Below are 14469 nucleotides of genomic sequence, written 5' to 3'. Positions count from 1 at the left end.
GAGGACTCCATTGCTTCCCTAGCAAAATCAAAATTGCTAGATCTATGTGAAATAGGAGAAGTTTGTCTCATGATGCCTCTGGCCTTTTTACCTATCCTCTTCCTCTTTTGTCATATGTTTCCTCCCCTGTCCTTTCTCTCTCCTCAGTGATTGCCATTGCCCCATTTCCATTAAAACTTGCTCTCAAATATTTTATTTATACCCTCCATCCTTTGGTTTCCACTGGAATGTAATGAAAGAAAGAAACTTAAAGAGTTTCCTCTCCCAGGGACCTTTGCATTTTAGTAGAAATCGAAGTCTGATTCCAGTGTTTCCTAACATTGGTCTAAATAAGGACAACTTGGAGAGCTTGCTAAAATGCATGTTGGTGGGCTCCAACCTCCAAGAATCTGATTTAATAGTTTTTGGGGTAGGATGAAAGAATCTGTTTTTATCAAGCATCCCAAGTGATTCTGATGGGTGGTCCAGAAACCACTCTTTGTAAATAATTCCTTAAGTTAAAGACAGAAGACACTAATTCTAGAATTACACATGTCAGTTGTGAAAGGAGAAGGCTTTCAGGAATCATGGTATCAGGAATCATGCCACACAGATAATTGCATACAAATATATTAACTATATTTTCTGATTCCAAAACTGTGTCACAAAGAATGTCAATGGGGCGTCACTGAAACACCTAGGCTAAATAGTCGACCTATCTGATGGGGTTAGATGGGATTTTGATGTTATTTAAGGTGTTGAAGAGTACCACGTCCTGCCCTGCCTGTGGGATTCCCCAGGAAGTCATACAAGAGGTGTGATCACAAGCTATGGGGAATGTTTAAATAAAATAAAAAAATTGTTGGACCGGCCCGGTGGCTCAGGTGGTTAGAGCTCCTTGCTCCTAACTCCGAAGGCTGCCGGTTCGATTCCCACATGGGCCAGTGGGCTCTCAACCACAAGGTTGCCAGTTCAATTCCTTGAGTCCCTCAAGGGATGGTGGGCAGTGCCCCCTGCAACTAAGATTGAACATGGCACCTTGAGCTGAGCTGAGCTGCCTCCCGGATGGCTCAGTTGGTTGGAGTGCGTCCTCTCAACCACAAGGTTGCCGGTTCGACTCCCGCAAGGGATGGTGGGCTGTGCCCCCTGCAACTAGCAACGGCAACTGGACCTGGAGCTGAGCTGCGCCATCCACAACTAAGACTGAAAGGACAACAACTTGAAGCTGAACGGCGCCCTCCATTATTAAGATCGAAAGGACAACAACTTGACTTGGAAAAAAGTTCTGGAAGTACACACTGTTCTCCAATAAAGTCCTGTTTCCCTTCCCCAATAAAACCTTAAAAAAGATTATTGCAGTAAAAGACACATTGCCATTAATCCCACTCAGAATACTCCTCCTCGCTTCAAACACTTACCCCATCGTTCTTGCCACTTCCTGAAGCAGTTCTGGAAGTCCTCTTTCATGAGTGTCTTTAGTTGCTCTGTCCTGGCTGCCTCGACATCCTGAATTGATTCAAAACATTTACCTTTCCTGGTCATTTTGACTTTGGGGAAGAGCCAGAAATTGCATGGTGCCAGATCCGGTAAATAAGGTGGATGAGGACACACCGTAATATTTTTATTGGACAGAAGTTGCCATACTGGAAGCGATGTGTGACACAGAGCGTTTCCTTGTGATTACAAGATATGGTGAATGCTGCTGCCAAGTCCCATCCAAAAGAAAGGCAGGGATCTTCCATACGGGAAGCAGCGCATCAAACCTTAGTAACAGCGTGTGACAGGTGTCAACTTGTTCGGTGCAGTCAGTCAAGTGTGAGCTATGGTTGAGAGAAAGTGTGTTTTAACGTGTGCCGTAAATCATCCTCCATCATGACAACGCTCCGTGTCACACATCGCTTCTGGTATACAGCAGTTTCTGTTTACTATATGAAGGCAGGAAAAATAAAGTACGAAGGAGTGTCATGTATGCATACTGACTTTTTACCACACAGTAATCCTGTCCATTAGTAACTGTGGCTCAATTAATATCTTATACCTTGACCAATCAGATCAATACCATGTTTCCCTTGAGGGAAGAAAGGAATAAATGGACAGAAGCAGACCTAATGCAGGAAGAGGGGTTGAAGGGCAGGCCAGATGGAAACAGCTGACGCCAAATCATAACAAGAAATGAGGCCCTACACACACAGGCTGACTCACTTTGGTGACACACTGCCATTGTTATGTTTAATTCCTGCCATGGGCTATTCTTCCATTCCTTTTACTCCCGTTCAAAAAGCATAGCGACATGCAAGACAGAGTAATTTCATTATAGGATAAATCTTGAATCTGTTCTAGCTGGTTAAAAGTAGCATTTGCAAACTTTGGCACTTAAATAATTACTGGTAACAAATGACATCTCACTATTGGTGGCCATCTGCCAAGGGGTTGAGACAGGGTGAGCACCCCCAACCTGCTCCAGCAGCTGGGGTACAGCAGTGTCAGAGGAGGTTGGTCCTCTGCTACTCTCTCCAGCCCTTCCACCTCTTTGCTCCTCATACAACCCTAGAGTACAGAGCTCCGGGTCTGGGTGGTGGGGCAGGGTGGAGGAATGCTCTAGTAGAGAAGCAGTGAGCTTGGCTGTGGTCCGGTAATTCCCAGAATGGATTGCTCATCCATGGGGAAAGGGTGGGAGGGTTTCTGTTCTTATAACTGTGTCCAACTAACACATGTACTTCTGGTACAAATTATTTTTACACGGGGAATTATTGTGGAAGTTTTGTCTGAGTCAGTTTAATAACAACAAAAAAGAACTTGCATTTTTAGAGTCTTCAAAGTACTTTAATATACATTATCTTATCTCCTCCTCCCTCGTTCTCATTCCCTTCACTCCCTTCTCCCTTCCTTCTTTCCTTCATTCCTTCAAAACCAGCTTGTGTCTTTCCAAATATTTGGGGCACAGAGATTCTATTTTGTGGGTTATCCATTTATTTCCTCCTATTCTGTCTCCTTGTCAACTTTTGAATATTTTTCTGTTAAGCTCTTCCATGGAAAGAAAAGGTGGATAATGAAATTCACTGCTGAGATAAGGTTAGAGATTACCATTGTATTCAGATTCCCCATGTTTTCCCCAGCCTCCTTCCCCTTTGGAGGATCAGATGATAATTTGACAGTTAAGTATATTTCTGTGACCTCTAGGAAACAGGAGAAGGGATATGAAAGAATAAAGATACGATTAAACCAATGTAGACATTGTTAAGAAATTTATTTGCAATTCTTGTTTTTTGTTTTTTGTTTGTTTTTTAAATAACATCATTCCTTAGATAAAAATGCAATCTTACAGGAATGTACATAGCATCTCACACAGAGATCACCCTGAAGCTCTTCTGGAAAGGCTGCCCCTTGCAGATTCCCTGGCCTTCTCAAGGGTGAGAAGGCGCAGCAGGCAAGGCCTTTGATAATGGGATTATTTGATGATTACAAACTGTACAACAATATTTACAATAGTAAGACTGCGAGGTCGTGGAGCCTGGAGGGGAAGTATGGGGTGTGCAGGTGTCGGGGATGGTGACAGGCATTGGGGAGACAATGGAGGCACTGTCCAATTCCCACGTCTCTCTGAAAACAAGCACGATACAGCTTGGTTTGGGGGCATGAAGGTAGGCCTGAGCAAGAGGACGTGAGGAGAGAAAGCATGGATGAGCTGGGCTGTATCTGGAGTCTCGTACGTGGAGGGAAGGTTTGCTTCTACCTCTGGGGTTAGAATAAAACAGGAAAATTATGAGAGTAATAGACATTCTGGTGTTTCACCAACTGAGGATCTGCCACTGTATTTCTAATGAACTTGTGGGTTTTTCCACAGGTTGTTCTCAACTACTCCCATCACAGACTGTGCAACCCTGTTCATGCACTTGATATCTGTAGCATACTCTGCACTAGACCTTATTCCCACAAGGCACTGGTACAATAGCATATGTTCTGGGCAGGTCAGGAAGCAGCTAGGGGTGCTGTAGAACCTGGGGACCCCAAGTGTGGGGGAATGGGATGTGGCTGATGTCTGATGGAGTGATGTGAATGAGCAGAGATGCCCACAGAGTCTGAGTTGAGCACTTCTGAAGGAGCACTGTGCACAGGATTGTTAGCTCACAACCCATCTACCCTTGACTCTCAAGCTTTGTTTTATCCTATCCAGCCTCGGTGTAGATTCTCCATGTTGGGACATCTCAGGGAGAGGGGCTTGGGACAGGACCCAATGCCTCATCCTCTTGTGTTCCTCCTGTGACTACAAACAAGGAGCCTTCTCTCTCACCCTGACTGCAGGCTTGGGAGCAACTCCCTCCCCGGGGCTCGAGCATCTCAGCCCTCAGGATCCTTGAGCAGCAAGTCACTGCTGGGGCTGGTGCCTGCTCACCCTTTTTCCTTATTATCCCCTTGTTTCTAAACTTGAGAACTCAAGAACATCAGAGCAGGAGTTCTGCAGGCCCAAACTGGAAATAGGAACCATTCTGTCCATTTCTGTATTTCTTTGCATAGAAATTACCCTCTCTTTGTACTTACCCCCTTTCCTACCAACTTTCTCTGATGATGACCTTGGTGTAACATTCTCTATTTATGAAGTGCACGAGTGATTTTCAGGAGGGAAATTTGTAGCAAATGTCTGATTCATGTTAGATTAGGTGTCAGGTGCTCTTTGTAAGGGTCTTATACAAATCAGGTGATGTAGAGTCTTAAAATTGGGGTGCACGGGATACCTCGTAAAGGGAATAAATACATCTGTGAAAAGGCCAGCATCGGATCTGAAGGGAGAGTAGTTAACTCTGGTGACGCAACATATCCAGCTTTTGTTTAATTATCTAACCTTTGTTTTGTCTGCCTTAATTTAGTAGGAATTTAGGGACTTTTAAATGAATAATCCCAACTCTGTCTCTGCTCTCAGTGGTGAACTGATTTGTTTAACTTAGTTTAAGATATTTCACTGTAATCTCTAATTCCCTTTCAGAGGTGGGTTAAACGGTTTCTCTAATACACCAGAGAGCCTGACAATCTTACCACTGCATTTGCTGTAGACCAAACCTCTTAAAATCACGTGAGGAAAAGGTCTTGATTTTAGGAGTAGATAAGTCATACTTAGTTCCTAGTAATAACAGCTTCAGTTGGCACTATTTGCACCCAAGAAAGCTACTCTTGTCCTCTCCCTATTTCTCTATACAGTGCTCAGCCTTCTGAGAGGGGACAAAATCATTTATCTAGAGCTCAACCACAGCACCAGCCCTTGTCCCTTAAGGATATGTGTGTGTGTGTGTGTGTGTGTGTGTGTGTGTATGTATTTGGTGTTCAAGTGTCTCCCCAACAACATAGAAATCTGGAAGAAGCCCATTTATTTCCCTATTATATTGATAACTGCCTCCAAAAAGCAATGTTTCATTGCTTCGAAAAATAAATAAATAAATACATAAATACATAAATATAGTTGAAGCCAGGAATTGCTTCTCAAAGAAACTATGTCAGAATCTGCACGTGGGATCCTTTTTAATCCTCTGTCTCTCTCACTAGAGTGTGCGGGCAGGGAGGAAGTAGTGGCTGGGCCAGGAGGCTGCACTAGAGAGAGCTGCTTAGGGAAGGGGACAGAGTCCCCCCCTCTGGCAGCTGTAGGACACGCCCTGCCCTCCTGATTCTCAGGTGTGCTGCCGGACAACAGAGAGCGTGACTGTGAGTGAGATTAGGGTTTCACCTCCTGCTTTGCTACTGGGGCCTGGTTCAGGTGGCACGCCGGCTAATACAGGCACAGGGACATCAGCAGAGAGGGAAGACAGGGTGGCAGGCGCCCCATAAGATACATTGGTTTGTTGGGAAGATGATGTCAGTTAACATTTTACTTTTCTTCCAAAGTAGATCCTGGAGGTTCAGCCTCTTCTCCGTGCGGGCTGCTGTGGGTGGTTCAACTGAACACCTCTCTCCATCAAATGGGAACAGGCACATAGGGAGTCAAAACATGCCCGTTTTTGCCCCCATTTCTCATCTACTTTTCTCTGTGCTGACATTTTCTTCAGACCAGAGCCATGTCTTCAAAAACAGAACTGGCCTGGACTCTTATCAGCAAGGTATTTTTCTAACCTGGGGCTTAAAGAGGTCCTCTTGAAACCAGATTGCCCTTCTCTTGGTCTCTCTGCTAAACTGTGTCTGACTCTTAGATAATGATATTTCAATTCTTCTGGGTCTCTGGGGATGGAGAGACCACTGTCCTTTTAGCAACATGCATGACTGTGGTTGGATGAGGCTAAAACACTCACTGCCAGGCCTCTTCTTTATGCCTAATCCAAGTTCTTGTTGTAGCTCTTGGCCTTCAGAGTGATGGGCAGGTACCAACTGGCCTCTGTGAAACAAGCATCATCCTTTTGATGACTTCCAAAGTCCTCATTTTCAGGGTGCTCTTATTTCTCAGAAAGATACTACTTTGGCATTAAAAGGTATACTTCTGTGGTTGCCGTACTGTCTGCAGCTGCACGATAAGGCGGAGTTCTGGAAGGAGAGGGCTGTGAGGAAGTGATAGGCAGCTTCACTCCAAACAAGCCTCTGAAATTTGAAAGCAGGGTCCCAAAGAAGGATAATAGAGTAAGGAAGTCTTGTCCCATTGTCCTTGGGTCTCCCAGTCAGAGGGATGCCTGTCAGACTTAGAAGCTGACGGAATGACTGTAACTAATAGCTTCTGAGGCAGAGAAAAGTTCACGAATCAAGCCAAAGTCTAGGGAAAACAGTTTCCTCTTTTTACCCCAAGACCAAAAAGAACCTTCTAGGAACAAGCAGAAAGGAGACAGCTGAAAATCTGTTTAATGTAGCCATGCACATGAATAATTATTAAAAGACCAAGCTGTGGAAATAGAAAAGGCTGGGGCTAGTCAGGTGATAATGAAAATCAAGTTTACCAGCTTGCAGAATTTAAGCTGCATTTCTTCAAGTCCTTCAGCTCCTCAGCATGGGCTGCTTTTCTCCTGCCACCCGAGGGTTTTCAGAAGATTTGACCATTGTTTTACAAGGTCATGGGAACGTTCTACATACTTTGGGTGGAAAGTAAACATCACTTAGTACACCATGGATGAGGTTCACTGATGTCACGACAGATTCTACCAGTCTGTGATGATAACAGGTATCATATGTCAGTCCTACGTGAATTGAGCCTGAGGTCAGGCTCAGAAAGAACCTAGACAGCGAAGTCCCATCTGAAACTCCCTTCCTTCACAGAAGCATAGGACAAATGCCCTTGTTACTGCTGACACTGTTTTTATGGGGGCAGGGAGGAAGGCTAGCTGCCCTTCATGACAGAGTTGACTATAAAGGAGAAGGGAGCCTGTGAGTGTGAGTGGTGAAGGGGGAGGGGTCCGTACATAGGCAGGGCCCTGGGAGCAGCTGGAATTAGCCCCAACTGTAGCCCATGCCAGTGGTCAATGAGATTTGGTGTTGTAGATGAAAAGTCCAAAAGGAAAATAGGATGCAGCGTGGAAAGGTTGAGTGTGTGTGTGTGTGTCCAATTAAGATTTCAAATTTTATTTAGGAATCAAATGTATAGCGAGAACCAGATATGAATGTAAACGGACTCCCCGCTCTATCGTAACTAAAATCTTAGCAACACAGTGGCAGACATTTTGGGAAACTGGACAAAGAGGGACACCTAAACTTAATTTCTAAAAGACCCTGATGGCACTGAAAAGGAACCAAGAACGTTTGGATGGATTGGGCTTGGAGAAAACAGGAAGAAACTGCTTCTAGACTTCATGTTAACCTGGGAGAACCTGACACATTTCTCCGTTTTTTTCATTAATCAGTCCATGGAAGTCCATTCCTCGTCTTCACTGGGGAATGGACTTTCCCCGCTTTAAATTTCTACATTGCTTGTATAAGGGCCAAGAAGGACTGAGAGAACACTGGACTGGAGGAGATTCAATGGGTAAATTCTGGGTGAATGGCTGGGTCATGTTTTCCCCCAATCCATCTCTTTTCAACCATCCTTGTTGAACTCTATTAGAAGCAAACAGCTTTGATAGGGTGATGCTCTAGGTAGATTCGATGCAAAAAGAAACTCCCAATCTCTGGTTCCACGTCTGTGAACTCCTGGTGCCCCTGGCTCGTCCTGGTGCCCTCCACAGCCCCACACACCCTAGGGGAGGGAAATCCTGGTCGAGTGAAGAGAAGATGGACAGGTGAGCAAGACAGAGCTGATGTCTGGATGGGCAAAGCTTTGGCCTGGCTGCCTTTTCCTAGCCCCTGAGTTTGGGTAGAGCAGTTCCCAGAGCAAGGATTCCCTTCCCCTCCCACCAGCCCAGCTCTAATCCCATCCTCAGTCAGCGTGTTCTTTCCTGAGAAACCACTGAGCAAAGCTTGTGCTGTGGGAGTGAAGAGAGAAGTCAGCCACCTCTCCTCCCCCTTGGGGGACACTGCTGCCAATGAGGTGAGGAGAGAGACTGGCCAGAATGCCTCAGGACCCCTGGCATGCTGAAGGGCTGTTCCTAGAGAAATTCCCGGTCAGAGAATTGGTGCGGACTAGATAGAGGGAAGACTGGAATAAGATATGTCCTGGTCTCTCGAAGCGAGATGTAGTACAAATACACCTATCTTGTACTTTTGGAAAAACTGAGGGAAACCGAAGAAACACAAGATATGCAAAACAGTCATGTCCAAACCTGTTGGTGGGCAGTAGAATAACGATTTACACTGGTGAGACCTTTGCTCATTGTACAAATTAGGAGAAAATTCGTTCCCTTTCCCCACCCACATATAGGAAAGCACTTAAGAGTTCAAAGGTAAAGCCTGTCACACTCCAAATACAAAATGATTTACTTACATGCAGCAAAATATACAAGAAGTGAATTCAAAAACAAACTTAATTCAATTCATTATATTCGCTTGGCACAATTGCAATTCAGTTTTAAAAAAATATTTGTAAAATACTGAAACTGACCTGAATTCAAGTATAACGGTTTCTTCAACAGAAACATTATCAATGCAATAAAACATTACACGGAATATATCGAAGCAAAATGCCTTCTTGAGTTTTTCCCATAAATTTCTGTGTGATTTTTAAAATACAGTTTTAATGCCAACAAGACTCACAATTGTGTTTTTAAAATGAATATTATTGCATTGTTTTTGCATATCTTGTGGGACAGAAAATGCAAAGAGTTACTGATTCCCGTTTCAGAAGCAGAGACAGTGGTTTGTTTTTGCTTTCAAATGGCCCCAGATTCTGACCTCCCCAGTTAACCCAGAAATGGGGAGCTACGTACTCATTTGGCGCATGGGCGCACTGCGTGGGTGCATGTACACACATATGACATAAGCATACAGACAACCCACTACCTACATAATTCTCTCTCTCTCTCTCTCTCTCTCTCTCTCTCTCTCTCTCTCTCTCACACACACACACACACACACACACACACACACACACACACGCTTCCTCTCTCTGGCACCCATCAACACACCCGGCATTCACAAGAACCCACTCAGCCACCCAACCGTGCAAAACCATATCAAGTGCATTGCTCATTACCTTTAAATTGTAAAACCAAACCTCCCAAATTTTTTTGTTACGACCTACGGAAATTATAACAAATTATTGGGCATACAGAATGGCTGGTAAAACTCGTCTACTGCGGCTCAGTTGAACCCTCCGTAGAAAAAGGAAACCACACCCGGTTAAATAAACCGTTCAAACCAAACCTGATTTACATTTGCAAAGGTGACAACAGTAAGGTGGGTGGCTACAGAACTTTGTAAACACTCTTCTTCCTCCCCTCCCCCGGGAAAACAAAATTTAAAAGAAATCGAAAACCAAAACAATTGAAAACTTCAACATGCTGTCAAGAAAAATGTCAAACCACGGAACAAAAGAGCGCTCAGCAGAAGCTCGCACCAGCTTGCTTTGTCAAGAGCTGGCGGCCCCTCCCCGGCCTGCTGCGGGGCTGGCACTTGCAGCGGGGTGGCCTGTGCAGATGGGCAGTGGCGGCCTTGGCGAGAAGCTGCAGCGCTGCCCGCCCGCCCTCCTTCGGGGCTCCCCAGCTCCCGCAGCCTCTTCCTGCTTCCTCCTCCCTCTTGGGGTCTGGCTGGGTCCTCGGGAAGTCATGCCCGCTCCCTTCTGCAAATCTACAGGGCCCTGGCTCTATGGGGACAGTGAGGCTTGTACAGAATATGTGCAAAATGATTTTTTTTACAAGCAAAGTTGAAAGACACCCGTTTGACAAAGGTCCTTTCGGTGAGGGCTACGCAGGAAGCTGAGGGTCCCTTTTGTGCCCAAGCCGACTGCTGGTTCCTGGCACAGGGCCTGAAATACAATGGGAGGGCTTCTCCTGCTCCCTCCCTGACCCTTCGACTCCTCACCACTCTGCCTCCGCGGACACAAACTGGGGTTGCTGCTTTTCTTCCCCCTGAAAAGCTGACTCTCCACACCACCCAACTCTGCGTCTTGTCCCAACGAAATGAATGAAGACGCTGTTCCGGTTAACTCCAGGTCACGAGAACAGTGAGGCACTTCTGAAACGAACCCTTTAGGAACATTGAAACAGATAAAAAACCCAGCCTCTCCCAGCCCCGCCACTATGGGCTGCTGACGTAGGCTCTGCGGTCCTGCAGCTCCTCTTCGCTCCTCTGACACTCCTGGGCCGGCCCACAGGGCTCGTCCTCTGCGGCCCCTGCTCTGTCCGACCCCGGGTCCCTGCAGTTCACAAAAGGTAAGAGCGTGCCGTTGGGGCTCTGCTGGGTGCCCCCACTGAGGATGTTGTCAGCAGCGCTTTCCATCTCCTCTATGGTCATGTCGCAGGCATCCGCCAGCTCCTGGGTGGTGACCTCGATGAACTTGGGATCTTGAGCAAACTGCCCCAGTCCTTCCGAAATCAAGACCTGAAGTGGGGGAGGGGCGTGAAGAAGCACCAGAGAGGCACATGATTCCTGCGGCTGCACTCTTCTCTGGGGCTAGAGTAAGGGACCTGTGACTGTAACTCAGGACTGTGTGAGTGTGTGGGAGTGTGTGGGGGGTGGTGTGAGGTGCGCAAGGTGCTCAGGGGACAGGACTGCTGACCAGCATCCCCCAGAGGAATTCTGGATGTGCAGGCTGGAGGAGGGAGCTTCTGGCTGCGCTACTGAGAACTGTTACCAAATACTTGAGACCTTGGCTCCCAGAGGGGCTGCAGGAGTGCTGTCTCACAGGTATAACCCAGTCTGCCTTGTCTTTTCTCTTCCATGCCATGCCTAGATGCCTCCCATATTATTATTTCCAAGAAACCATCGCTCTTCGTGGAAGCTGTTAGGCCTGCCCACTGCCCACCAGCTGGCTGCCTGTCTGGGGGTGAGGGTCCCGGAGGACGTGTACAAATACTAGGCCTGCACCTGCCTCTGCTTCTGCTTCTGCTTGGGGCCAGTGGGCCATCCCAAAGAGTCACCGTGCTTCCTAGCAGCTGCAGCTGCATTAGTGACTGGTTTCAGGGAAATCAGCCAGTGAGCACTGAGCCAGGGGGCGGGGGACGCAGGGCAGTGAAACCGAGAACACTTCCCCCCAGTTCTGTTTGTCCTGCCTCGCCTCCCCATTACTCTTTGTCCTGTGCTAGTTTTCTTCATAGCTCCCACTCCTTCCTCACACGTTACCTACATGTTTATTATCTTTTTTCCTCACCACAACATGAGCCCATGAGAGCAGAGACGCTGTTCCTCAGCCATGTCCCTCACCTGGAACAAGCCTGCACGTGGCAGGCGCTCAGTGATGTGTGGGTCACCAAGGCCAAGTGAGGCACAGGGTTTAGAGTTAGAAGGGACTGTAGGAGTCATCGGTTAAATGCTCCACCTCCTGCACGACAGCCTAATGACCAGCTGGGCATTGGCTCTGCTTGCACATGTCAAGTGACAGGTGGCTCAGTCCTTTCCAGGAAAGCCCTCCTCGAGCTCTTTTGGAAAGGTCTTGTCATGTGAGCTGAAATCTGCCTGCCCGCCATTTTGCTCTATGTGGTCCGGTCCTGCATTCAAGGCCTCCTTGCCCAGGACACGAGGGCCCTACAAGTTTGAGATGTATAGTCACCTCCTCTCCTGCTTTACTTCCCGAATTCCTTGACCAGTTCTTATATGAAATGGCTTCTAGGGACCCTGCCACCCTTGTCATCCTCCTTAGGGATTATTCCAATTTGTCAAAGGTCCTGTTAGCTATGGTGGCAGGACGGCACAAGGCTCTGACTGGGCAGAGTACAGTGGGCCGGAAAGTACTCTTGTTTTAGACAAGCGGTTCTCAACCCTGGCTGTGTATTAGAATCGCCAAAGGGCTTTTTAAAAATACCCATTTAATCAGTCACAGGTTTCCAAAGCTCCCCAGTTTATTCTAATGGGCAACCAGGCTGAGAAGCTGACACTGACTCCTGTGTGCACAGAGGTGCAAGCTCACATTTGGAGCAGTCACAGCATGCCTCTGGCATGTGTACTGGAGCCCAGGGCCCTCCTTGGGGGTCACTAGGCTGTGGCAGGGATGTGCTGCTCACAATTTCTCCCTCTGTCTGCATCAGCCCAGCCCCAACAGAAGCCGACAGCGTATTGCATGCTCCTAACTTTCTGCATGCCATTCCCTCCCACTGCAGGCCCTGACGGTGAGGGTCTTTCTGGCCAGGAGACTTGACATCTGACCTACTGGGAGAGAACGAGATGCTCCCTTCTCGGTTCTCCATGTACAGTTCCTGGCTGCCTCTGGCCTTTCCTTCCCTGTCTGTTGTGCAGCTCCCAGTCACTTACCGCTTCCACCAGGCTGCTGGCACTGCCATGGAACGGCCTACCCCAGGCCCCGGCCTGGCTGGGCACAGTGAGGGACACAGGCCGGGCTCTCCTGGTGGCGCTGCTGCCCCCGCCACAGGGCGTGGGTTCCCCAGACCAGGAGCTGCAGTGGATGGATGGGAAGCTGCTGTTGAGTTTCTCACTGGACTCGGCTCCTTCCAGCCGCAGCGCGGGGATGGGCTTCGGGGGCCAGCCTCGGCTGCTGGGCGTGGCAGGGGGAGTGGCACATGGCCTGGGGAACGTGGTGGGGGAATGGCTTCTCTGCAGGAGGGGGCTCAGGCCTGCCACTGCCAATGCCTGTGGACACACAAGGAGCATGAGTTACTGCGAGTGGTCAGGCCCCAAAGGGGCCGGCCTCTACTTCCTAGCAGCTACTGTTTCCGGCTAGTTCCACCTGCCTAGAACTCAGACCACCATCATTTTCACCCACCTGAATCCAACCACATCAAGACCCAATGTAAGTTTCAGCCATCCTAACTAAAACGTATTTTGTGATCATCTTCGTCTGAAGTGATCTCTTTCTCCTGTGACTTTAGAAAGTGTGATTGAGTGGAATCAAGACCACTTGGTGTTTAGCACTGGCCTTATTAACTATTAGGTGTGAGTTCTCTGGCTTTGGTTTTCTCATCAGTAGACTAGAGAGGCTGATGCCTGTGTCATCTGTAAAATCAGAAAACGACTACCCGCTGATGTCCAAGGGAAATGAGGTTTGTGAAGAAGTAAACGGTGCACCACAAAGAGCTAGAGAAAAACATCGCTTACAGTTTTCATTTTTACAGTTCACTGGGCCATTACTAATGCCTTGCCAATCTCAAGCTTACCTTGTTTTTGAACTATTGTTCAAATCTTACACTGTGATTAAACTATTTATATAGTTGTGTCCTCTGCCTCCCTGTGCTTGAGTGTCCTGAGGGTGGGTCACAGTCCCATGTGAGCTGCCCAACAGCCTACTCTGACGCGACGCAGCCACAGGACAGCGCCTTGGCATGGGGGGAATGCCCAGCTTGGGAGGCAGAGAGAAGGGGAGCTGCTGCCTGGATGGAAGGTAGCAGAAAGGCAGGAAGGGAGAATGGAAATAAAGAGGAATTTTTTCTTTCAGAATGGTAAGAACAGATGAGTGACATCAACCTCCAGAAATCTTTACAAATAGCACCCACAGGGTCTCCGCAGCCTGCCAGCCTCTCTTGGCCACTGCTTTTGATGGTCCCCAGCTTAGGTCCCTGGAGATCACATGAATGTAGGCAATGCCACACAGGCTAAGTAAAACGGTACATTTCTTTAAGCTGAAAAAACATCAACTTAGGCAAATCACAAGGCCATCTTATGCTGAGTATAAACTTTGATTAGCAGTTGAATGCCTTTGAGTAAAAAAAAAAAGTCACTGAAAGCATAGGCCTGTGGTAAGGGAGTATGAAATTAAAGAAGTAAAAAGTTTGGGAAGGTAGTGTAGACGCTAATTTGCCTGGAGGTGAGAGACTGGCCTTATGCAATTCTTTGATGTCTCCATTAGTTCTGAGACAGTAAGAGCATGTTTTGATGCTGGCGTCTTGGATTTCACTGTCTTAGAGTCAGACGTGCCAAGAGAAATGTCAACTTTTGAATCTCTCTGGACCCATTTTCCTTGGATGTCACTCCCTCCTCCTGACCATGTGCTTGGCAGGTTCTTTGATCATTTCTCGGTTTCAGTGGATGGGTTTTTATGCAGCTAAATTT

General features: G+C 47.4%; 1 protein-coding gene across 21 annotated transcripts in view; it reads right to left on the bottom strand.

Moving 5' to 3' along the window:
• Positions 1-8624: 8624 nt before the first annotated feature.
• Positions 8625-14469, bottom strand: part of CACNA1C (calcium voltage-gated channel subunit alpha1 C) — a 722361-nt gene continuing 716516 nt past the window's right edge. For 18 of the 21 annotated variants that reach the window (XM_081059047.1, XM_081059052.1, XM_081059050.1 and 15 more), the window contains 2 exons: positions 12718-13053; positions 8625-10851 (listed from right to left, as the gene is read on the bottom strand). In XM_081059047.1, coding sequence (XP_080915173.1) covers positions 10549-10851; positions 12718-13053 — 639 coding nt within the window. In that variant the 3' untranslated portion in view covers positions 8625-10548. The remainder of the gene's footprint in view (positions 10852-12717; positions 13054-14469) is intronic. The other 3 variants (XM_081059046.1, XM_081059049.1, XM_081059048.1) reach the window with 1 other exon arrangement.

This window comes from Rhinolophus hipposideros (assembly GCF_964194185.1).
Source record: "Rhinolophus hipposideros genome assembly, chromosome: 9".
Lineage (NCBI taxonomy): Eukaryota > Metazoa > Chordata > Mammalia > Chiroptera > Rhinolophidae > Rhinolophus > Rhinolophus hipposideros.
This window is presented reverse-complemented; position numbering and strand designations above follow the sequence as displayed.